Below are 25,062 nucleotides of genomic sequence, written 5' to 3' on the forward strand. Positions count from 1 at the left end.
CACACACACAGCTATTTAGTCTCTAGACCAGATGGTCACTGTTTAGCCTCTACATACTCAAGTGTATAAACACACACACACACACACACCTGAGAGCAGAGAGTGTGTTTGTCTCTGATGTCTCTGAGCAGAGCCAGTTCTGTCTGAATGAGCTGCAGTAGGCTGTGCTGAGTAGCGGAGATCAGCTGGGAGTCTACATGGCTCTGGCCCTGAAGAACACACAGAGACAGACAGACACGGACGCACGCACCATTATCCTCAGCCAAAAGGGGTTAAGTGTATATTGTGTGTGTGTATGTGTCTCTTTAGGCATGCATATTATTGTGTGTGTGTGAGTATGTGTGTCTGAGAAAGACAGCAGTAGCACTCACTTGTACAGATGATGACTGCTCCAGCTCCTGAGCTACAGCCGATTCCGCCAGTAGAAGAATCATGTCCACCCCCTCACACACATCTGATACACACGCAGGAACCTGCTCCGACACACACAGCAACTGGAACACACACACAGTTTATCAGTACTGTGACACTAGAGGGTTATTCATCCTTTAGTGAGGAGCCATCTGATTGGTGCTACTTGACCCCTTCTCCTGACTCACCTGATCCAAGTTAACAGTCAGGACTCGCGTGTGACTCACCTGGCGGTCAGGTAGAGGGGTGTGACTCACCTGGTCCAGGCTTTTGGTCAGGTAGAGGCGCAGGTTGGAGAGGGTGCGGTCAGTGTTATGACAGACGCCTCCGTTCTGTTTCTGGCTCAGACTCCTGCGGTGACGCAGCTCCTCAAACGCCCCCTGCTGGAGAACGCTGCCCACTGCACCCGCCGCACACACACCACGCATACTCTTCAGCAGTTCCTAACACACACAGCAACAGCAACACAGACATCAAACACTCACGTGTGGCTGTGTGTGTGTGTGTCTGTGTGTGTGTGGTAATGTTTATAGAATAGAGGCATGCATATGTATAGCTGCTATACAGAACATAACATTAAAGCTCTTTTCTGCAGGTGTGGTATAATGAGCTTCACAATAAGTCTGCGTGTGTGTATGTGCGAGAGAGACAGTGTGTGTGTGTTCACTTGAGAGTTTTGGGGCTTTTATCAGAGTTTACACACTCGGTCTGGCCCAATTCTGCACACACTCAGGAGATGCTGGATTAGATAACCAGGTCTCTCTCACACACACACACACACACGAGGAGCTGCTGGTCAAACTGGATTAGATGATGAGACGTCTGCCCAAACAAACAGAAGACACGACACGACACACACACTTATTAATACATGCATACTCACTCAGAGACATGGACAGCATACACACACACACACTAATACACCCCGCCACACACATACATAAAGACACACACACTAATACACCCCCCCCACATACATAGAGCTTAAGACACACATACACAAGTACCTCCAGTGTGTGTGTGCGCTCAGTGATGGGCAACTTGTTGGTCTCCTGCAGGAACGTCTCCACGGCGATCGAGAGCTCCTCACGCAGCCGGTCCCGAAAGGCCATGAGAGCCCCCAACTCCTCTCTCTGCAAACACACACACACACAGAATCAGTTCCAAAACCAGGGCAGAATAACAGCCAAGCTTGAGGGCATGTAGATTTCTGATCCACAGTAACGTGTATTATGTTGATAAGCCACACAAACACAAACACACACACACACACACACACACACACACACACATCACGCAGCGCTACAGCATGCTGGGTAATAGGGGTGTTCATAATTCACCGTTTGACAGATAACCGATAAGAAGTGTTTTAAATGATTAATACAATCAGTTAAACTGCTAAAAAAATAAATAACAAGTTTGCAGCGTGGTAAACGCACAGAATGTGGACGCCTAAATCAGAGACAATCCTCCTCATTGCGCATGAATCCTCCTGACCGGTCTAATCAGAGCTAATCAGTTCCCCGAGACTGGCCACTAGAAGTTAACTTAGCATTCAGGGGACATTAGTGCCATCTGAGCAGGTTTCTCCACAGCGAGTCTCAGGTAATAGACTCCACAGCTATTTCTGAATAAAAATCAGTCAAGTTGTCCGCTATAGGCTACTCATGGTTGGAATAGGCTATAGGCCAGGGCTCTTCAATTGGCAGCCCGCGGGCCAAGTCCGGCCCGCGAGGTCATTTGTACTGGCCCTTTTAAAAAAAAAAAAAAAATCTCTAGCAAAAATCTCTAGCAAGCGCATGAGCTGTTCTCCACTCTTGCATCTCTCGCTTGCTCTAGTCCTGCAGCCACTGCACCTCAGCCCATTGCACAAGTTAGGCTACATTACAATTCATTACATTTGTACGCAAGTTGAACGTAAGTTCCATCTTAGTTTAGTTTCAACCTAAATTGGCACTACGTTGGAGTTTATGAACCATTAATATTTAACAGGTTGCACCACACAAATAGTTTCGGTCAACAATATCGTAAAAATCACAGGCACAATTTCTGCAAAACTTGGTGGAAAGGTGGAGCTGATCCGACTCAAAGGGAATTTCAAAGTATTTCTATATAGTAGCCTGGCTATTTTTGTCTCTGTGTCCATTTAGTGAATGATGAATTTGTGCGTAGCCTAGGCTATTGCCGATGTCCTTCATTTCTTCACGTCTTACAACATAAACAAATGCAACTAGATGTACCGCATAGCGGTACAAAATATGACCGCCGCTCAGTCCTGTACATCCATTCCGCGAAAATAATTAATATTAATGAATTTGTCTCCATCTTCTACTCCATCACCACACTCTGTACACATACAAACAAGCATACACATACACTGTGTATGCTTGTTTGGAATGTGTGTTTGCGGGCCGCACACAAAGTAGCCTACTGGCGCTGCAAAGGTGAATAGATTTGTAGCACTTGCCAAAACATTTGTAGCATTGTTATAAAACCTTTAAAATATCTAAACAATCACAAGTAGGGCAGTTCTTAAAATATCTAAACAAGGTACACCTGTAGGCTACATTGTATTTGGGAAAAGCAGAAGGTAGCAGCATAATGTATGTATTTATTTATTATTAAACAAAACAATCCCTGTCAGTTCCATGCAGTTTTCAACAGCCATCAAGAAGAGAGGTCATGTCATGGATTTTTGTGAATGTTTCTTCTTCTACATATTCATAAGTTTAGTCATCTAGTTCATATGATATTCAGCTTTATTGTCAATGCACAAATTAAATACCAGTAGTCTAAAACAAAATGCTGTTTTACCCAGTGGTGCAAATAACTGACATGTCCAAAAGGGCCTTCATGAAATGCGAAATGAGACTGTTCATACACATTTTAATGGGTCAAGTTGAAGAGCTACTGTCCGTTATTGTTTGTGCAAATAATATGCTGATTTATGTTCCCTTGCATTTTGCAACTATGAGGTCCATGGTTAGTCTGGCTTTCGCCAGACCAAGCTCAATCTTTTGATTTTCACCCAGCCTAGTCCATGGTAGGCGCCTGATAGAAATATTGTTTAATTTTGCGATTGAGATATCCACGCACTGGCGCCCCCCCTGCGACGTGTTCGACCCCCGGTTTCAGAGCTATTCTAAATGCAAAAATGCATAGAGGGACAAAACCGTGGCTGTTAACAAACTATAAGCTATAGCATAGGTAGGCCCTATGCTAGGCCTATTACACAACACAAATTGTCACTAGGCTATGCTGGCGACCCAAATAAAATCTCATTTGGGAACCAATGGCTTACAGTATCAAGCGGACTTAAGCTGCCACCTCTTGGCGAAAAGTTAATAGTTTTGCATATCAGTAGTAGGCTAATACATTCACGAAGCTGTGTGAATCACGGAAAGGGTGAATGAAGTGGACACTTCTAAATGGAACCCAACCCACTGTACAGTAGCTCAAGGTCTGTGGCTAAAGCAGCCATAATTAAAGCGTTATCATTGTTTAGATACTTCACACACACGTGTTTTTCAATCGCATAGACTACAACTACCAAGCTGGAATCAAAGCACATCGACTCCCCTCTCACACCCTAAACACGCACTTCGAACAAACAAAAAGCGCCTCAGTCTCACGGTATGGCCATAGGCAAAACTGTATCTGACCGGTGTAACATTGGTACTAAATAAATCATCCATCGCAAAGAATGCTTTTTGTAGCACGTGCAACAAATATGTGTAGGTACAGCCCTGCCCTGAATACACCTCGACGTGCGCTCTAAAACATCTGGTTTAAATGTAGCTTACATTAGGCTACATAGGCTGACGCATTTTGGAGATGTAGATCATGGGTGCGTTAATAAATCTACATTGCGGCGAGTTGACACAAATTATTCACTTTGACGAATTTATGTAGTTTCAGTTAGCCTACTTTACTTTGAGCCATGCTCTTCCTTACTTGAATCACCTTTGAAAATAGAGGATTGAAGTAGCCTATATGGGTGTTTGGGAATGAACGTTGACTCAGATGCTTTTTGAGACTTAAGCAGAAATGTGCCATGTGTTTAGGATGCATCATAGACAGGTTCTTTCAGGTAGCCTATATATTTTCCATTAGAAAACCCTCACGTAGCAGCTAACTCATTTAGCTCCTGTTAGTAGCCTAGGTTATGGTCATAAGCAAATGAGATGACCGTCGAAAGATACAATTAGTGCTGTTATCAATTTGCTTGGTAGCCTATAAACGCATTTATGGTTTTCTACAAATACATCAATAATCAAATCAGCCTCCATCACTCAACCATGCTAACGGTAACATTAACATTATTTTACCTGCTATTGATAGGATTAACGTAGCCTACCTGCAGTAAAAAACAAGCATGTCCGATAAACATTCTCAGATTTATTTTGGCTTCAAGAGGAAATGGGAATTACATGTCATGCAGAAATCATCCTACCCTTATTAGACGTTCTCTGCGGTAAACTACTGTACAGTCTTGTCCTTGTAGGAAGCGTAGTGTCTTTCCAACCCACTTTAGATTAACTTCCAAAAAAATTACGTCTCACTGCAACGATGCGCCATCTAGTGGACAAACGACTACGTGACGCCAATACTGGAAATGCAGCCAAATTATTATTATTATGATGAATATTTGGTTTTCCTTTAATCCTACTGAATTTGTAATTATGTATCGGCCGTTCTAATTGCCAATACTGATGGTATACGTTCCTGTGTGTGTGTGTGTGTGCGTGTGTATATGTGTGCACCGCCATCTACAGGCCAATGAGTGTACAGTCACTAAAGACCCCCCCCCCCCCCCTGGATGAAATTCTACGAAATTTGGAATACCCCCAGAGAATGTCAGGTTAAATCATACACATAAAATTTGGTGCAGTTCTGAACATCTTAACTGAAGAGAGGGGCGATTAAAGCAGAATGATATTGCATTTTCATTTTTTACCGGGGGGGTGCAAATCACAAATGAGTGATTATGGGCCAGGTTGATGTGGGCCCTTGAGACCAACATACCATAAAAATTTCTTCATCCTCGGTGCCACGGTTCAGGTAGTTATTTAGGAAAAACTGCATTTTTTGGGTTTCGGGGGGCCCAGCGCGGAGGGGGGAGTGGGGACCAAACAAAATTGCCCCGGGGACCAAACGAAATTGTTCCGTAAAAGTCTAGTGGGGCTACATACCCACCAAATTTCATGTGCCCCAGTGGTTCGGTGTCCCGGGTATCGTTGACCAAAAATTCAGGAAGCAGATAACCGGGGGGGGGGGGGGGGGGGGGGGATTTTGACAATCCCTATATGACCGCTTCGCTAGCGGCGGTCATAATAATAGTCTAGTGAAGTCAGAAATGAGCCTGTCTAAAGGCCTCTTGGAAATCATGTGGCATGTTACATTAAATGCGCACTCAATTGCGATTCGAAGCAAAAAGTATCACTGATAATGAAGGTAAATTGCATTACAGCATATTTGTAAATGTGGCGATGGCAAAACGTTTTGTATGCGGTTGTGGTTTAAGTGGATCTTAGACTATATAATAACCAAAAAAAGTAAAGGAGATGATTTGCACCTCTGTTCACCAAATAAAGGCGGTAGTTGTGTTTCTACAATATGTTGGCACAAAACATAATTTCTGTCAGAAACCAAGTAGGCTAAACATTTTCATTGGCATTGTGAACTATGACAATGTCCATGTTCAGTATGTTTTTCAGTTATTCAAGCAGTGACATTTGTTTTAATGCATGGGGTAACTAACGTGACATGCGTCAGACAAAAGATGGGCCTGTCCCTCTCAAAACACGTTAAAATAGTGTGATTAGCAAACCAGAAAAGAAAACAAATCCCCCGGACCCCCGTGTTTTTATTATTGGCTATAGATCATTAATTAGATTAAATAAACATGATAGCGGAACAGCTTTTCATTACAGCACTCGAACATGCTTATATGAAAGTGTGTCTGCTTAGGCTACTTGCTGTTTAATAGGCCGGAGTTTACAAATATTTTCCATCTAACACAAAATAAAGGCTGCTGGACCTGCTGTTTAAGCGCTTTTGCGCTGGAGGATTAAATGTTTAGTTTTAAATCTGTTTTGTTCATCGCGCAACTTCTTGCTCATTAATAACATAAGTTGTGAATTGTTAACACTTAAAAGTAAATCACTTCTAATTTCTTAAGCTTTGTTTTTGTTTATGTCACAGTCACTTATCTGTTCTACATTTTCTTATCAGTTAACAGTCAATAGTCGATTAAAGAGTGTCGACTATCGGTGACAAAAAAGATCCAAAACGTACACCCCTACTGGTTAATCCAGGTGAGCTCACCTGGCTGCAGGCCTTCAGCTTCTCCTGAGCATTTTCAAACTCCGCCCATACCACCTCCAACGTTTCCATGACAGCAGGGGCAGAGATGCGGTTGTCAACGACGACATCTACAGCTTCCAGGAGTGGGTCTACCACTGTACTGCTAGAGTTGCTGGCTCTGCAACACACACACACAAATACACAGGGGTGTAACTAACTCACCGCACTTGGTGTTTGGTGTCACATTCGGACTGACTCCACTGTGGTGTGTGTGTGCATGTGTACCTAAGTGTCTGGACTGAGTCCACTTTTGTATGTGTGTGTGTGCATGTGTTCCTAAGTGTCTGGACCGAGTCCACTTTGGTTGGGGTGTGTGTGTGTGTGTACCTAAGTGTCTGGACTGAGTCCACTTTTGTATGTGTGTGTGTGCATGTGTTCCTAAGTGTCTGGACTGAGTCCACTTTGGTTAGGGTGTGTGTACCTAAGTGTCTGGACTGACTCCACTTTGTTGGCCAGACAGGACAGCTGTTCTGTTCAGCTGGACAGCTGTGTGTGTGTGTGCGCGCATGTGCATATGTGTGTACCGAAGTCTCCAATCTGACTCCACTTTGGTGGGTGTGTGTACCTTAGTCTCCGAACTGACTCCACTTTGTTGGCCAGACAGGACAGCTGTTCCATGAGAGGCATCTGCATGTGCTCAGTCTGTGCCTCACTCGACTGCACCTCAGCTGTCTGCACGCGCTCAGTCTGTATCTGCACTCCAGTCATCTGCACGCGCTCAGTCTGGGTTTCACGTGTCTGCACGTGCTCAGTCTGCACCCCAGTCGCCTGTACCTCAGCAGTCTTCTGCACGCGCTCAGTCTGCGCAATCCCCTGCTGAAACTGCTGCTTCATTTTCCAAAGAAAACAACTAGATTAGCGCTCTCTCTCTCTCTAATTGCTGTATTAGTGGAATAATTAAGCATCCTTTCTGACACACACACACTTTATAATCCCCCACCATCTTTAAGTGGACAGACAGCCAAAATCTCCCCAATTCCATCTATGTACACACACGCACACTCTAAGAGAATTTCTTGTCTAAATGCATGGTGAACATATGAGTCTTTAGACCAGGGGGTTCCCGAACTTTTTTGGCAGATGACCCTATTTTGAGGTCACAAAACGTTGGCGATGCCAATCATTCATGTTGTGAGAGCGTCTCATCTCTGCTGTACCATTCAGTTGAGAGCGGTATTTTCCCCAATATGTTCTAGCAAGCTAATGCGTTTGTTTGGCTAACTCGCCTGCTGGTTTTGCTACTTTGTTTGGAACGTTGATCAAGCATTATTACCCATGATAAGTTTATTTTTACATTGCTAGATTGTAATGAAGGATCCGATTAGTTAACTTGGATCAGGGTATATACAGAAATTCTTAAATTGAATTTAATACCTTTTAATACCTTTTTTAATACCTTCACAATATTTTTTAATACCAACACGACTTCGAGCTGCAACTAGCGGCAACCTTTCGAAATTCAGTGTTGGGGGTAACCAATTATAAAGTAACGGATTACTGTAATTTTGTTACTTAACTTTCTGAGTAAGAAAGTGTAGCAATGCTTACAATTCAAATCAAGTATAAAGTTACTGGATACTTTGTTCCTTTTTTGCTTCAATAAAAACACTGGTCTATACACAATTATTTGTTATTTAATCCTAACCCAAGATAAAAAGTTATTTCATTGTTATGTGTAGGAAGAGCACACACCACTTCTTCTTCAGCACTACACTCTTTATTTCACTATCATTCTCTCTCAATCAAGACAAAATGACAAATGAAAATCAGTTTTTTCATTTTTCTAATTTCATTTACTACCTTTTACAACCCCGCGGACACCCTGTAAATATTTATAGCTATTAGTAATTATGCAGATCAAAAAAAAGTTTATGAATTTCAAAATATGAAATAGAAACAAATGACAAGCCACCATTTTCCGTGTGTGTGTGCGTGTGTGTGGAGGGTCAAGCAGAGTCTATGATCGCCACTGATGTGAATGATCACACAATATTCAATATTACTAATGGCGTCAAGGTGGTGGGGCCCCCAAATCAAATCAATACTGTCATTCCCAAATCACATCAATATGGTCATTCCCGGTCCGTGCCACACTCATGGAAAGATCATATCGTGGTCTAAACCAGAGACAGAGATGGGGCGGGTCTTTGCCTCTGATTGGCTGTGGTCCAGATATTCCTGTACGCTGCTCCGGGCTGTGTGTGTGTGTTCGAAATTGCGACCAAAGAATCAGCAACGGATAAAGGAAATAAAAGCAACAAAACAGCCAACGAAAAATGAAGAGAAGAGACCCATAGAGATTTTTTTTTTTGTAAGAAAAGTGCTGTTCCGCCCAATACGGTCATTCCTGGTCCATGCTCTGACAACAGCTCAGAATGTATATGGGGAGCGATAACAAGGTGACCTTGAAATTGTGGCGTTAAAGGTGACGCGATGAAAAATTTGGGCGCACCTACATTTTGTGCTGGTGCACCTAAATAAAACAGGTAGTTAGGCGCACCAGTGCAACCAACGCACTTAGTCTGGAGCCCTGGGAAAATAGGTTTTGCTGCAGTTGTGTGTATGTACCTGTAGTTGTGAGTTCAGGTCTTGAACTCTCTGCTGTAGAAAGCTCTTCTCCTCCTGTAAGTCCTTTTTCTCCTCTGTTGCACTCTGAACCTCCTTCTGCAGCCGCTAAACACACATGCGCACGCGCACACACGTAAGTAATAGTATGGTAGTGCATCTATGAGTGTTTGTATCTGTGGTTCCTGTAACTCATTCCTTAGCTGTTCACTCTCTACCCGTAGTTCTTGTCTTTATGCGTGTGCATGCATGTGTGCATCAGGCTGGGTTCTCAGGTGCGGCGCATGCGTGCGTGTACACTGTATTTGATACCTGTAACTCGTCTCTTAACTGCTCACTCTCTTCCAGCAGCTCCATCTCAACCTGTTTCTTCAGAGAGTTGGCAGGTAGCAGACTGGTTGCTGTGCTCTTCTCCCTAACACACACACACACACACACACACTGGACTCACCATGTCATTTAATAACATTCCATTAAGTTCTTAAAGCTGCCAGGTTCTTAATCAAGCACCACTATCATTTTCATTAACGTCCATCAATGTCAGCTCACACACACACACAAAGATCTAGTTAGAGAGCTTTGAGTCAGCACTAAATCACATTTTACACGCAATCAAGAACAACCACCACCAACTTCATCAGGCCTGATGCATGGCTGTTGTTCACATTATAAAAAACAGTTAATTATCTGTATTCAGCTGGCCCTCTATCTGCTTCTGTGTGTGTGTGTGTGTGTGTGTGTGTGTGTGTGTGTGTGTGTCTGTATGTGTGTGTGCGCGTGTCTGTATGTGTGTGTGTGCGCGCGTGTCTGTATGCGTGTGTGCGCGTGCTCGTCACAATCACCACTACAGACTTTGATCCAAGAGTTCAACTGTGTGTGTTCCTAGCGGTTTATAAAAGACAATAAATAACCAGTTGGACCAAAAAAAGATCTTAATATGCTAAATTATCATTAACAATAATGTTTCGATGATTGATCTTAATCACTGTATAACCAGGGGTGATTCCGCGTCATCAGTAATTGACGTCTCATGAGTCACCAGGACCTCATTTCGCATATCTCAAAGTCAAAGTCAGCTTTATTGTCAATTTCTTCACACGTTCCAGACATACAAAGAGATCGAAATTACGTTTCTCACTATCCCACGGTGAAGACAAGACATATTTTACCAATTTAAGTCCACAGACAAACATAACATTCAAGTAAACAAAAAAGTAAGTAAATAAGTAAATAAGAGGGCACATATAATAATGAAAAAAATAAGAGCAGCAAAATTTTCTGTCTGTCCTTGATTGCTCATTGCATTCTCTCCTCATTTCCTTCCCGTGATTTATCAGGACATAAGAGGAGGTGGGACATAAGGATGAACAAATAAGAAATATGAGATAAAGAAGCCTGTGTGGGATTAAAAGAGGCAACTTCCAGCTTTTAGTTCTGGAAGTGTGTGTGTGTGTGTGGGGGGGGTTGGGGTTCTGCCAATCATCTATGCGTGCACACGCACGCACGCACACACACACACACATACACCCCCTGTGGGCTAGAGATTGCACGCTCTTCTTCAGATCTGAAACGGATGAAAAAGGTGAATTTCTGCTAGTTCAGAAGTGACGCTCATCTCTATCGAACAGGGAGCAGCAGCTTCATCTCGCGCACGCACACAAACTCACACACAGTAGAGATGATTTCAGGGCTTAAAGTGACAAAAATCCTTGGAGAAGTGTTAGGGTGGGGGGGGGGGGGGGGGGGTATTGCTTGCATGAGAAAACAATCCTGGCAGCTTTCAGCCATTACTTTGAGAAGTTTTCTTAACGCCAAGTAGGGTTGGGCAATGTCCCCTTAATTGCCATTTGACGATATGTACAGTACAACATAGCGATGGACGTTGATAGCATCAGGGGTGAGATGTGTGTGTGTGCGTGTGTATGTGTGGAGGGGGGGTTATAGTAACACTAATTACCATATATCTGTACTGAAATCAGTTTTACATTTTCTAAATAAAATCACATACCCATGTCACACAGCATATTTGCATATTATAGGTTACATATATGGCCTGATGAAAGGGACAGCTAAGACACATACTTCTAATTTCCTGCCTATGCATCACCTGTTTATACTTTGTATATCACATTGCACTTTTCTGCTTTTTGGCACTTCTGGTTAGACGCAAAACCTCACTAATGATTTCCTGACTTTTCTTCCTCAGGAACAACACGCACAGTGCCGGAATACTTCAAGCCCTGTGGATTTTAGTCAGTTTAAGGGCTCATTTTGAAAGCTGGTCAAATCTATAATTTATTTAAATTTCAGCGTATTATACCTGTACACATGAGAGGCCTGCTCAGTGAGGGTGGGTTTACCTGTACACCTGTGGGGCCTACCTGTGCACCTGTGATTTTTTACCTGTACACCTGTGGGGCCTACCTGTGCACCTGTGAGTATTTACCTGTACACCTGTGGGGCCTGCTCGGTGAGGGTGGGTCTCAGCCTGGGCAGGCAGTTGTCTGCATCTCCCTGCCCGGCCCGTTCGAGCGGGACGAGGGGCCAGAGAGCGTCTTGGGCCTGTGGGGGCCGCGGGGGGGAGAGCGGTCCGTCGCGGCCGCCAGGCGGAACGCTGAAGCGGGCGAACTGCATCTTCAGAACCTCGTCTCCTACGTTGAGGTTCCCCTGGTACGCCTGCACCAGGATGGTGCCGTCGAAGCACACCGACTTCTTACGCAGTCGCAGCTTCTTACCGTTGATGAGGTTCAGCAGGAAGGTCTTGCCCTGGGAACAATCACACACATACACACCCAATGACACGCACCCTCTGTGTTGAGGCCCACAGGCTCACTCTGCAGCCACACCACATGTGTGTGTGTGTGTGTGTGTGTGTGTGTGTGTGTGTGTATGCGCGCGTGTGTATAAGTATATAAGTATATATACTCTTTTGATCCCGTGAGGGAAATTTGGTCTCTGCATTTATCCCAATCCGCAAATTAGTGAAACACACAGTGAACACACAGTGAGGTGAAGCACACACTAATCCCGGTGCAGTGAGCTGCCTGCAACAACAGCGGCGCTCGGGGAGGAGTGAGGGGTTAGGTGCCTTGCTCAAGGGCACTTAAGCCGTGCCTACTGGTCAAGGTTCGAACCAGCAACCCTCCGGTTACAAGTCCGAAGCGCTAACCAGTAGGTCACGGCTGCCCCATGTGTGTGTATGTGTGCATAAATCTTAAATAGTATATCTGTATCACTAATGGTTCCAAAACTACAGCCCTTTGAAGCTTCAAGTCATTTTAAGCATCGCGGTGAACAATCATTTTTGTTCAACTTCCAACATTATTGGCTCTTTTGGTATTTCACACACATTAGTGATACTAAGTGAATAGAAGTACATTTTCCTGTTTTAAAAATCCAATCAGATCAGATGTATCTTGTGTAATTTCCCCTATGCAAAGCTCTAAAAATGGATATAAATTCATTATGTGAAGAGACATCACCTTTGAGGGCTTATCGTTCAAAAAGTATTCGCATGATAAGTTTGAACGTTCGTTCGTTCGGGGGTGTGTGTGTGTGTGTGTGTGTGTGTGTGTGTGTGTGTGTGTGTGTGTGTGTGTGTGTTTGTGCGTGCACGCGTGTGTGTGTGTGTGTGTGTGCACGCGCGCGTACCTGCTCTTGGCGCGCTGCGTCCTGGTCGCTGGGGATGTGGAACCCCCAGAACCGGTACTTCTTGGCCAGCGGTGCCGACTGCAGCTCATCTGGAAGCTCCACCAGAACCGAGCGCTCCACCTCCTCACTGTTCCCGTAGTCCACGTAGAACACCTGGAACTACACACGGAACGCAGGAACGACAGGAACACAGATACAGGTGTTCACTTGGGGGCAAATTCTCCCATGTACGCTCTGTATTCCAAACTGCAGGTGTCAGTCTAAAGCAGGGATTCCCAAAAAAGTTTGGCTCAAGGGCCAAATGTCAAGCATGCCAAACCAAGGGCCAAAGCACACAGGATGAACACGCACACATGCGCTAACATTTCAAAATTGAAAAATAATCTTAACACTGTACACATGTATCTGACTCTGACCAAAAACATCTACTGCACCTCTGAGAGCAAATTACCAAAAACATTTTCATTTACTGCAATATGATACATGCCCAAATTATCTTGATGTAAATGTACAAATGTAAATGTAAATCAGGTTTCTAGGCCAAGTATACTTGCGTATACAAGGAATTTGGTCTCTGCATTTATCCCATCCGTGAATTAGTGAAGACACAGATCACACACAGAGCACACAGTGAACACACGGTGAGGTGAAGCACACACTAACCCGGAGCAGTGAGCTACCTTGCTACAGTGGCACTCAAGGAGCAGTGAGGGGTTAGGTGCCCTTCAGCCATGGATGTGGGCATGGGAGAGCAGTGCTCAACCACTTCCTCCGCCCACATTTTTCCTACTGGTCGGGGATCGAACTGTCTTAGGGAGGTCCACAACTCTAACAACTTCTGTTCTGTGTGGGTAAAACTATTTACTGACCACAAGACTCAATGACATAAGGTGGCGCTATGAAGTCCCTGGGCCAAATCTGTGTCCTTGCCACATTTCATGAGTTTTCGCCCATGGAAACCATTCATTTCGCCCATGGGAACCATTCATTTCAGTCTACATGGCCCCCACCCCACCATAATATAAAATCAGGAAAGCTGTAAGTGCATACGCCAAATGTGAAACAAATCTGATGAAAATGGTAGAGATAAAATCAGTAAAATAGCCAATCTATCTGTTGGCAGGTGGTTTCGCTATGCCAGACATGCATTTTGGGTATGTGAATATCATCATTTCTAATCAACTGAATTCATAATCAATAAACTGTGAAGTTTCAGCCAATACATTGTGACTTAAAGACACATTTTGTGTTTATTCAGCGAGATATTTCTATTAATTGCATCACCATTTTGACACATTTAAACATATCAACAATCCCTTGACTATTCAACATCAACCACATCTTGATATCATGTCCTCTAATTTTGACATGATTCAACCACCTAGGAGAAGTGTGTCAAAATTGATCACCAGCCATTAGATCTGTTGCCAGATGGTGGCACTATGCAAGATATGCATTGTGGGCATAAAAATCTCATCTTTAAACATAATAATTAACAATCTGTGAAGTTTGAGGCATGTCAAACAATGCATGTTAATGTATTACTGTAAACCTATGGGTCTTTCCATTTGTCTCGCAAGTCCCCCGCCTGAGTTGGAATGTGTAAATTACCCAGCCTTCTTGCGGCATTTCACAGAGGCCCGCCCCATTTAACTCGGAGCTCTTGAGGGTACCCCGAGGTGGCCATACGACCTTAGGACAAACATGGCTGCGCCCAGAGTTGAGATGACATGTATTTTCTTTGTATTTGTACTGTGTTGGTCATTTTAACGTCAATGCAATGCTCTTACACACTAATTACATTGCTGCTTCAATCCGTTCACCAATTCATGCATTACACGGTCTGGCTGTGCGTGCAAAACAATGTAACAATTTGTTTTCGAGCCGGTTTGCTAAAGAGGCTAATGTAGCACAAAACAATAACAATGACTAGCCTGCTAATGCCCCTCGTGGCTCGAGAGAAACGCAACAGCACTCAGGGTTCCTATACATTTTCCATTTCAAAATTCCATACTTTTTCCATACTCAAATTTCAAACTTCAGTAGATTTTTCTGACCATATTCTCGACATTGCGGCCACTTCTGGTTTGGGATAACTCGGTGAAAACAAAGGAATGTACAACTGAAGTGAATATTTGTCCATTTAGCTAGGTCATTTAGTTGTATCTTAGTTGTATCATAGTTGTATCTTGACAATCGGGACTGACAGTTAAGCTACACAACAGTAGGAATGGTTCATTATGACCTGAGTCAAGTGATTAGTACTGCAAATGCAATAGTCTGAAAACACAAATATTTCTCCATACCATTGTTTCTTTTTTCCATACTTATCCAGACCCGGAAATTACTAAAATCAAATTCCATACTTTTCCAGGTTTTCCATACTGCGTAGGAACCCTGATTGAAATTGAAATAGGCGAAATCGAGTTACTATTTTTTTTTTTATGTATTGGGATTTAATCTCGCTCACTGTTCTGGCAGGTTTGGAAGTCTTTAGTCTAACTAAGGAGCTATAATGTTACAAACAAATTGCTAGCTGGCTAGAAGCTAGCCTTGCTGGAAGGTGTAATAATCATCAATGCCAAATAAGCCAGTGACTGTTTTCTGTCAAAACTGTATACTTAAGCACTATACGTATGCATTAGCCCTGTGGAATTAACATTGGCCAAGCTATCCAGTTGAGTTGATGTAATGTGTTCTAGTTGCACAGACCCAGTCACGCCCTTCCCACACTCACCTGCTTCGATCCAACAAATTCAAACATTTTTATTATTAATTCACATTGACCATACTCAACAAGGGAGAATTAACTGTTTTCACCAGTTCAAAGTTCAAACTTGTAAAAGAAATGCCCAGGGAACGTCCTCTGAAGTTCTACTGCGACTCGTCAGCTCAGTCAATTCAGAGTACTACGAGTTTGAATTTTCAAGATGGCTGTGCCCGTTAACAGTGCATGCCTTATATGCTGTTTATTAGCCGTTCTGTTGGATTTGAGTATCTGTCGCTATGATGCTATGACGTTTGTTTGGGTATAACATTGTGAAATGCTTTGTACAAACTGGATAGTAACAACTGCTAACAATAGCCCATTGCTAACAGATGGTAATGCAGCTGGTTGACAAATAAAACGCAAACAGCTCGTATTTTTACCACTGACATAACGTCACTGACAAGCTCTGAGTTCGCTAGGAGACAAATAGAACACAGCATTGGTGTGTGTAGCTAAAACAATATGCCAACTAAGAGTCGTCGCAGTGACATAAGGGGGTGCTATGGAGTATGTACGGCAGACAAAGAACAAATTTGAAAAACCGTTAAAACAATAATAATAATCCTAGAGTGTGTGAGAGAGAGAGAGTGTGTGTGAGTGAGTGAGTGAGTGAGTGAGTGAGTGAGTGAGTGAGTGAGAGAGAGAGAGAGTGTGTGTGTGTGTGATGTGTGTAAGTTGTCCATTAGAACTAGGCCAGGGGCTTGGTACTCTGATGTGAGATTGTGTGTCAGTGAGTCCCATTATGTCAACACCAGTCACGGTTGTCTGGTGTGGTTTGAGTGAGTGAATGAATAAGTGTGTATCAGAATGGGTTCTCTAGTGCAGTGGGCGTGTGACTTGGTTCTCTGGTGCAGTGGGTTCTACTAACCTTGTCCTCTGTTTGCTGTTGTTGCACTCTGCAGCGGTACCAGAACTGGTCCTCAGAGTACCGCGCTGCATAGATCTACACATAGAACACACAGCAGAACATTAGAATATGCACTATGTATACAGCAGGGGAAAATAAGTATTGAACACGTCAACATTTTTTTCAGTAAGTATACTTCCAGTGAGGCTATTCGCATGAAATTTTCAAAAGACATTAGTATTAACTCAGGTAACCCACACATATGGAGCTGGAATCTATAAGTAGTTAGACAGTAATCATCCCTCTTATCTGTGCAAATTAATATAAGCCGAGTTAGTACAGATGGACTATAAAAGGTTTTCGTTAGCAAAGTGCATTTCAAAACTTTAGAATCTTCCAGTAAGCAGCATTGGAGTCATTATATGCAAGTGGAAGGAACATCACTGCATCATCAACCGGCCATGCACAGGAGTAAGCCCAAGAGCCAAGGCCCACTTGGAGAAAGCTCCAGAAAGACTTGGAGGCAGCAGGTACAATTGTTACAGAGTAACATCATAGGCAGTGCACTCCACCACCATGGCCTCTTTGCACACTCACTCAACAGGACTCCATTGCTGAACAAAAACATGTCGAAACTTGTTTAAAGCTTGCTACACAACATTTGAACAAGCCTATGAAATACTGAGAGAATGTAGTTTGGTCAAGTTAGAACAAAATTTTACTTTTTGGATGTCATACTACACACCATGTTTGGAGGACAAATGGCACTGTACATCACCCTAAAAATACCACAACAGCGAGGTTTGGAGGTGGAGGCATCACGGCATGGGGCTATTTTTCATCTCATGGTACTGGCAGAGATCATACAGCTGAAGGAATGATGAATGTCATTTTTTTCCAGGAGAACCTTGCCATCCATTAGGATGATGAGGATGAGACATGGCTAGACCCATAGACTGTTCTATATATACAGTCTATGGCTAGACCTTCCAGCAGAACAACGATCCAAAGCATTCAGCAAAGGAAACATACTATTTACTTCTTATTTCTTTTTTGAGGAGCAAAAATCACAACAGACAACAAGAGATTTACTCTCTTATACTCATAAATGAGATGTAATAAATACAATCTTGAATGTTATGGACTTTAATGTTTGGATCTTTTAATATGGGTAGATTTTCTGAATTAATACTAATGTCTGGTGAACATTTCATGCAAAAAGCCTCAGTGGAAGTGTACATACTGAATTTTTTTTTGACGTGTTCAATACTTATTTCCCCTGCTGGATATTATACACCAGGTGCAGTGTCCACCATTAACGCCACTGCTCAACTGATGACTAAACTGAGAATATCTGATATGACCTCATTTTAAGAAGGTTAACAACTGCTGTGGCTACATATCAGTAAGATAATTCAATTTGCCAAGTTTTAACATGCGACAGTAGCAGCTAAGTTACCTTCTGAGTAGATGTCGGTCCCTGCACCTTTGGCGCAGAATCGCACTTCTCACACAGCGCTCTGACAATCGCGTCCACCGCATTCTCGTCGTCCACATTCTACCGTCCAACAGAAACCACAGTTACTCCATTAATCAGAGAATCCTGTAGCACACAAAACCACTATTGGCACTACACAGCAACATCACCTCAGAGGTGAACTTACCTGACCCCAGAAGGTGATGGCATCGCCAACATGGGTCACGCCGACAAGCTCCACTAACGCGCAAAGAAGAGTACAACACATGTTAACATTCAGGAATAATAATTAACCAAAAAAGATTAACAGAACAAGTGTGTCGGAGTGCTTTTGCAGGGACTGCTAACAAACTGGCGTTAACCATACTACTTACTCTGCTCGGTTTCCATTCGGAGAGGCTCCATGGCGTCACTCTCCTTAAAAGGTATGGCGCATGCTATTAGCATAACTTACCAGAAGCTAACTTCATCCTAATATCTGGGAGCTGCTATAAACAAACTCTTATTTGAAACAAACGAAGTAGTCACAATTGAATTAACTCGATAATTTACACTGTCGGGATATTATGTATTGGGTTTTAATCTCGCTCACTGTTCTGGCAGGTTTGGAAGTCTAATTGCTAGCTGGCTAGAAGCTAGCCTTGCTGGAAGGTGTAATAATCATCAATGCCAAATAAGCCAGTGACTGTTTTCTGTCAAAACTGATACTTAAGCACTATAAGTATGCATTAGCCCTGTGGAATTATTAACATTGGCCAAGCTATCCAGTTGAGTTGATGTAATGTGTTCTAGTTGCACAGACCCAGTCACGCCCTTCCCACACTCACCTGCTTCGATCCAACAAATTCAAACATTTCACATCGGAGCGATCCCATGGTGCACCTGTCACCCCAGTTCCACGTGCCGCGATCTTCGGCTTCTTGTCAAAGGTGATGCCAGAGATATTCAAGATGTTGGGGATCCCTTTTGAATTTACCGGAATATCTATATTAAGTCATATGTGTTTTTATAGCACATTAAAGTGCTGAAATTAACAGGCTCTGACCATTTCTATTTTCACTGATATAAAATAAAGAGTTATTTTTCACAGGTCAGCAGCCTAATAGTCATGGAATGTAAACTGATTTGTCTAAAACAGGTGTAAAATGACCGAATCTAAGGGAACTTGGAATTGGACATTTAGTAAAGCAAACGCCTCGCATTCTCATCATTAGAGACTGCTGCCATCTACTGGCGCAAGTGCACACATTAATTATGTCGAAACCAAACAGGCACTTTACTTTGGATAGACAATAGCAATACATCATAGGAGTGATTAATGTCAAAAAATCTTGACTGGAGTAAGTCAACATTCGACACCTCCGATATGTTTAGTGTTCTAAAGACGTCAAATAGCCCGCTATAGTTACCAAATTGATAGCCAAGGAGCTAGCAGTGAACATGAATGGTGTGCTTTCATTGTATAAATGAACATAATAAAAACACTTTTATAACCCTTGAGCCAGCTCCTTTCTATGTGATCTCAATGGCGATGCAGCATTTGTTTGCATCTCCAACAGCATGGGCTTGTTACCGCCTGGTTACCTCCCAAAAACGCCCACAAATGCCTGTATGTTTGTGTGAAAGAATGGCCTCTTAGAAATCCCCAAAGTTCTCTTAAATCCCAGGGGGCCCATGCAGTTGCGAACTGATTTAATGCGTTAACTAAAGCAAAGCTGAATCCTCAATCCACCCAGTTGCATCACTGACTGCCCACATCACTGTGGTAGAGCTGGCGTTCCCTCTGTGACTGGAGGAACCTCCAGATCTGTAAGTACAGCTGAGCTCATGACCAGCAACACACTCCCAGCCCTGCAGGACACCTATCAGCAGCACCACCCACACTTTAATGGCTGCAACCACCCAGCACACAACCTGTTTGTCAGATTGCTGTCTGGTAGTCGGCATTCTACCTGCAGGTGACCAGGTGGCTGCAGATCCTTGTGAATGTGTGTGTGTGTGAATGTGTGAGCATTTCATAGTAGTTGTTCTTTACATACTGTGCACAATGAATAAACCTGGACATTTAAATTGATTGAAATTCAGAATCCAAAAGTCAATAATTTATTGATGACACACACATAAAAAGACAAAAACAACACTCCTCAATCTCACACACACTACAGTGAAACAGCGTAGAACCCAGTCTCTGATATGCTGAAATCCATTCCGGTATCCACGGGACCAGATGATGTCATTTGGGGTCGTTGGCTCCGTAGATGAAGTCTGGAGGGAGCGTTTCAGGAGGAATGCTGCGCAGCTGGTCGTCATAGTGACGCAACGTCCACAGTTTCTCCAACTCGTACGTCTCTCTGGTCGGAGGCAGCATGAAATGGACCACCATATCACCTGAGAGAGAGACAGAGGTTAGCACCATATTACCTGACCTGAGGGAGAGGCAGAGGTTAGCACCATATCACTTGATGCATTTATTTCAACAAATTCAACTCAGAAATTCACAATTTGAATAAACTAAGTGTCAAATCAAAATTAAAAATACTATTAGGACGAGACAGGCCAAATCTGAGGGACAGAGAGTAACTTATACCAACACACAATATACAAACACAATACTGTACACAGACACTCGCATGTATGCATGCACGCAGGAATGCACACACATATATATTATATATACTGTATATTTTACATTAAAATATATCTACACTACTGGTCAAAAGTTTGGGGTCACTTAATGCAGAAATTTCCATTCCACTCCATTATTGACAGAATACCAGCGGAGATCAATTGCATTGTTTTTCTTAATCAGGGCAGCAGTTTTCAGATTACATTATGTGCTTACATAATTGCAAAAGGGTTCTCCAATGTGTTCTCAGTTAGCATTTGAAAATTATATCAGATTAGTACACAGACTGGCCCTCATTTATCAATCCAGTGTACAAACCAATGTAGATCTGAAAACATTAAGAACATTACATTCTTCTTTGTTAGTGCAGAATATATAAAAAAAACATGAGGAAACGTACGAACTGGAGAGACGTTACGCCTCGGCCAAAATGTTCAGTGGAACACGATCGCATCATTGCTTTATATCAATTTTGAAGTTTGATGGCGGGTCTCTTTCAGGGGAGATAAGGGGTTAATCCGTGACAGTCTCAGTATTTAATTGTTTGCCATCACTGAGGATAATACTAAGTTATTTCCACTATTTTCATGCTTTATCATCACTAAATTTTCCCTGATCTACATTCCAGACTTCTGGAAACAATGTCCAAATTGGTGCATTATGAAGAATAAAATTCATATTATGGAGCTTCATAGTCAAAATTTTTATTTCATTAAAAGAAAGAACATACAGTATATGTATCTTTATCTGGTATAAATCCCGTTAGGATCACCAAGTGCCCACATGGTCATTTGGGGGTCCAAATATGGGGTTCCAAAAGAGTCACCTCTGCCGGAGAGGGTTTTTGGACCCCCATAAAACCCCCACCAGTGGTACCATACCCTTCAAATTCATTTTGGCAAGAGCAAGGTTCCCACATATAACAAATAATCCTGTTTAGAATAAATATGATCATTAATTGTGGTGCTAGGGCCACCCAAAAAGTGAAATGTCACACATGCCGTCAACATTTTTTAGGACTTTGGTGACCTACCTCTCACCCAAACAGTAAGGAATATTGATTCTGCCTCCATTGTGTAGTACAGGCTACAATGAACTACCACACCCGTTTCCAGCCCTCTACCACTATTAGAACAGACGTTATGGGCTTCCAAAAATGGCAAAAGATGAAATGTGAAATTCCAATGTGTCAATTAGGGCCGTGGCACCCGAAATTCAAATGGATGCCACAGGCAAACCGTTTGAGATATTGACCTGAAACTTCAGATTCCTTTGTTTGGTAACTAAGGCATATATTCACCGATTTTCAGCAAAATCTGAGAGGTGTCATGTACATGATACCCCGATATTGCCTGTTTTCACATGGAATGACCCAAGTTGAGACTCGACGTGAAATTTGAGCATAGCCACCGCTCATGTTCAAATTGATAAATGCCATTTTTTGTGTGGAAATGAGCGTACACCTGTCCTATGCCCGTTTTGTGTTGTATATTTGTTTCATAAATGAGGGTCAATGTGCCTTTGGAACATTGGATGAATGGTTGCTGGTAATGGCCAATGTAGATGTTGCATTAAAGAACCATTTCTTTCTACAACAGTCAAGAACCAGGCCATCCTTAAAAATATTTTCGTTTGCCGTAACCCGACCGACCCTGTCAATTTAGAACCGACCCACATATGTATTTTTTTCCCCTTTTAGTCCGACCGACTTGCCGGTTGTAAACTTGCGTTTTTTTACTCTAAACAACAAATACAAATAAAATACTATTTATTTTAGTAGGCCTAAGTATTGTGAATATAAATTGCCTACATACAAACGTAGGCTCTCTTAAATAAAACCCTGTGGCGTCATCTGTACACCATTGGTTTACGCATGTCACACTATGGCCTATACGCTTCGTTTCATTCACACAAACATCTCGACAACGCTCATTACTTGGCACGAAGTTCTGGAAGAACTGTGCCCAGATCTTTTCCCATCCCTTCTCCCCTCTAGTCTAACAGTGACGTGTTGAAGAATTGAAATTGGTTGTGGTCTATTCAGTAGCCTATTTCTCAAAATATGGGTCCGCAACGTGGAGACTGATGGTCCGCAGAGTCGTGGAGTGAAATTAGGCCCGGTGCTTCGTCTGATAATTTGCTGCGAAGGTGATCAAGATACCGCGGGCCGACAAAAAAAGAAAACAAACGTTTCTGCTATCGATGTCATTAAACATGGAGCCATACAATAAAGTGGTGGTATGAGTGTTCATTCAATGCAGGCGTCTGCGCGAGAGAAACTGAAACTAATCAATAACGTTGGTATCAAAGCTTAGCTTCAACCTGTTGAATGCTATTTAATTGTTTAACGACACTTGATAGAACGACGTTAATTTTTGGAACTTCCATAGAAACAGAGCAGAGACTGTATAATACACTGTATAGCACTGAGTATTGTATAGTCAAATTTGAATATAACGTGGCCAAAAGCTATTGTAGCCTTCTTTCTATCTGTTAAAGATCAACAGATCAGTGATTTACAGTGATGGCCTAAAGTATTGGCACCCATGCTAAAGTTGACTGAAAAGAGGAATATAAAATCATCTTTTGGAAATTGATCTTAATGCCTTAAGTGAAAAATTAGGAAATATCTAACCTTTAAGGACACCAATTTTCTTAGTGAATGAATAATGTATCATAAATACATAAATGTTCTTCTTTAAAATACAGGGGTCATAAGTATTCCCACCCCTATGTTAAATTGCCATAGAGACAGGCAGATTTTTATTTTTAAAGGCCAGTTATTTCATGGATCCAGAATACTGTGCATCCTGATAAAGTTACCTTAGCCTTTGGAATTAAAATAGCCCCACATCATCACATACCCTTCACCATACCTAGAGATTGGGTGTTATTTCAGTTAGCCTATTAGCTGGTTTGATGCTCATTGAGCTCAATGCAAATCATTGTAGATGACTCCTATGGCCCCAAAGTCTGCCATGACTGGGCCTCAGGTCAAAGAAGTTTGAGAAAGGCTGGTCTACATAACCTGCATCAGATTGAGGTTTGCAGTGATGCGCCTGAAGGCACGGGTTGAGGACCCAGTCAGTTACGTCACAATATGCACAATTGTTTAAATTCATACCTACGTAATCACCATGACAAAAATTGTACTTTTTTTTTTTGAAATTTTGAAAAAAAAAATATTGACCTACCTACCGACCCATTTTTTTTATTTTTTTGGCTGTATTAGGAATATTTTTAAGGATGGCCCCATTTTGCAATTATGTCAGCTGGTATTCTGTCTATAATGGAGTGGAATGACCCAACACTTTTGACCAGTGACATGTGTGGAAATACAAATTGATTATTTGTCAGACTTATATAGCGCTACGCAATTCAATATCGCTGAACAGCAGTGAGTATATTACCAAAGTCTATACACATCCAGTCCTCCGCATTCTGGCCCTCGATATGCACGTGCGCGTCTTCTGGTCCCCTCATGAACTTGTACTGTGAGAACAGATCACATTTCGCATTAAAACAGCGAGGAGAGGGCACGCGACTCAACCAATCATCACATCAACAAACACACACTATTCGTCTCCTCGCTCACCACTTTGACTGCGTAGAAGGCCATCGCGCGCAGGTGTCTGGTGGAGGAGCCGCTGACCACCACGAAATACTCGGTGTACTTCAACTCGCGAGGCACCCGGATCACGCAGATGTCCTGCGCGTTCTCCTGTCGTAGAAGTGTCACCAGCACGTCGATGTTGAACACGTCATGGCTTTCTGTGGAGGAACGGTTAAATACACGGCACCAACGTTAGTGAACTGGTGTTGCCGAGGGCTCGTGCACTTGGAAACGTAGGCAGGTACGTTACGACGGGTTTATCGGGACGGTACTGTCGCAGACTGTTGATCTTGTCACTCAAAATTCGGAAGGAAATGTTTAGCCTACTTACTATGCTGTTCAGACTCCGCGTGGTCTGTTTGTGGTGCGAGGCTGGTGGGTAGAAAGGCATCATTTTCTCCGGTTGGTAAATGAGAGCAGTATCTTGGAGGTGAACGACACACACCAGACGGGGTCAACAGTTGTGTGTGTTTCTGCGAGGACAGTGGCCGATTTGGTGTTCTGATATTCTTGCTTGTTACTCTGTAAAGTACTAGTAGCGAGTTGCTGTTGATTATTTTACGCAACATCTCTTCAAAGCCCCGTAAAACACATACTCTACTAACTTCACTAAACGTGCATGGTTAGCTTGGCTTGAAGGACCAATTCAAAACAGGAAGTGAATCTGTTAACTGGAATTGTGATTGGCTACTTCTAGCGCGACGAAGAGTAGAAATATGCCTTTGCCAGCGCAGCA

At 42.7% G+C, this 25,062-nt stretch overlaps 2 protein-coding genes across 3 annotated transcripts in view; both read right to left on the reverse strand.

Annotated features, from left to right (window-relative positions):
- LOC121720808 (serine/threonine-protein kinase 31-like) overlaps window positions 1-19,051 on the reverse strand; it is a 44,310-nt gene extending 25,259 nt beyond the window's left edge. Inside the window, exons 1-15 of one of the 2 annotated variants that reach the window (XM_042107250.1) lie at window positions 18,915-19,051; window positions 18,462-18,504; window positions 18,275-18,327; window positions 18,070-18,168; window positions 16,632-16,706; window positions 12,994-13,152; window positions 11,789-12,108; window positions 9,655-9,757; window positions 9,346-9,450; window positions 7,343-7,602; window positions 6,739-6,895; window positions 1,419-1,544; window positions 669-854; window positions 372-494; window positions 90-209 (exon numbers count right to left, since the gene is read on the reverse strand). In XM_042107250.1, coding sequence (XP_041963184.1) covers window positions 90-209; window positions 372-494; window positions 669-854; window positions 1,419-1,544; window positions 6,739-6,895; window positions 7,343-7,602; window positions 9,346-9,450; window positions 9,655-9,757; window positions 11,789-12,108; window positions 12,994-13,152; window positions 16,632-16,706; window positions 18,070-18,168; window positions 18,275-18,327; window positions 18,462-18,504; window positions 18,915-18,962 — 1,977 coding nt within the window. In that variant the 5' untranslated portion in view covers window positions 18,963-19,051. Of the gene's footprint in view, window positions 1-89; window positions 210-371; window positions 495-668; window positions 855-1,418; window positions 1,545-6,738; window positions 6,896-7,342; window positions 7,606-9,345; window positions 9,451-9,654; window positions 9,758-11,788; window positions 12,109-12,993; window positions 13,153-16,631; window positions 16,707-18,069; window positions 18,169-18,274; window positions 18,328-18,461; window positions 18,505-18,914 lie in introns of both variants that reach the window. The other variant, XM_042107249.1, reaches the window with a different exon arrangement.
- A 1,106-nt stretch (window positions 19,052-20,157) lies between these two features.
- On the reverse strand, window positions 20,158-25,009 carry malsu1 (mitochondrial assembly of ribosomal large subunit 1). Its single transcript, XM_042107270.1, has 4 exons — window positions 24,658-25,009; window positions 24,309-24,484; window positions 24,124-24,205; window positions 20,158-20,475 (listed from the first exon to the last, which is right to left on the reverse strand). Exons 1-4 carry the CDS (start codon window positions 24,893-24,895, stop codon window positions 20,321-20,323), a joined length of 651 nt encoding a protein of 216 aa, XP_041963204.1. The 5' UTR covers window positions 24,896-25,009; the 3' UTR covers window positions 20,158-20,320.
- Between the last annotated feature and the right edge of the window lie 53 nt (window positions 25,010-25,062).

Source organism: Alosa sapidissima, chromosome 10 (genome assembly GCF_018492685.1).
Source record: "Alosa sapidissima isolate fAloSap1 chromosome 10, fAloSap1.pri, whole genome shotgun sequence".
Classification (NCBI taxonomy): Eukaryota; Metazoa; Chordata; class Actinopteri; order Clupeiformes; family Clupeidae; genus Alosa; species Alosa sapidissima.

What these genes read in the sequence shown, in the direction of transcription:
- malsu1 (XM_042107270.1), bottom strand. Translation starts at nt 24,895, where the DNA reads ATGTTGCGTAAAATAATCAACAGCAACTCGCTACTAGTACTTTACAGA. An exon ending in CGCGGAGTCTGAACAGCATA is followed by an intron (nt 24,485 to 24,657) that starts GTAAGTAGGCTA and finishes GTTCCTCCACAG; the next exon opens with AAAGCCATGACGTGTTCAAC. An exon ending in CCTTCTACGCAGTCAAAGTG is followed by an intron (nt 24,206 to 24,308) that starts GTGAGCGAGGAG and finishes CTGTTCTCACAG; the next exon opens with TACAAGTTCATGAGGGGACC.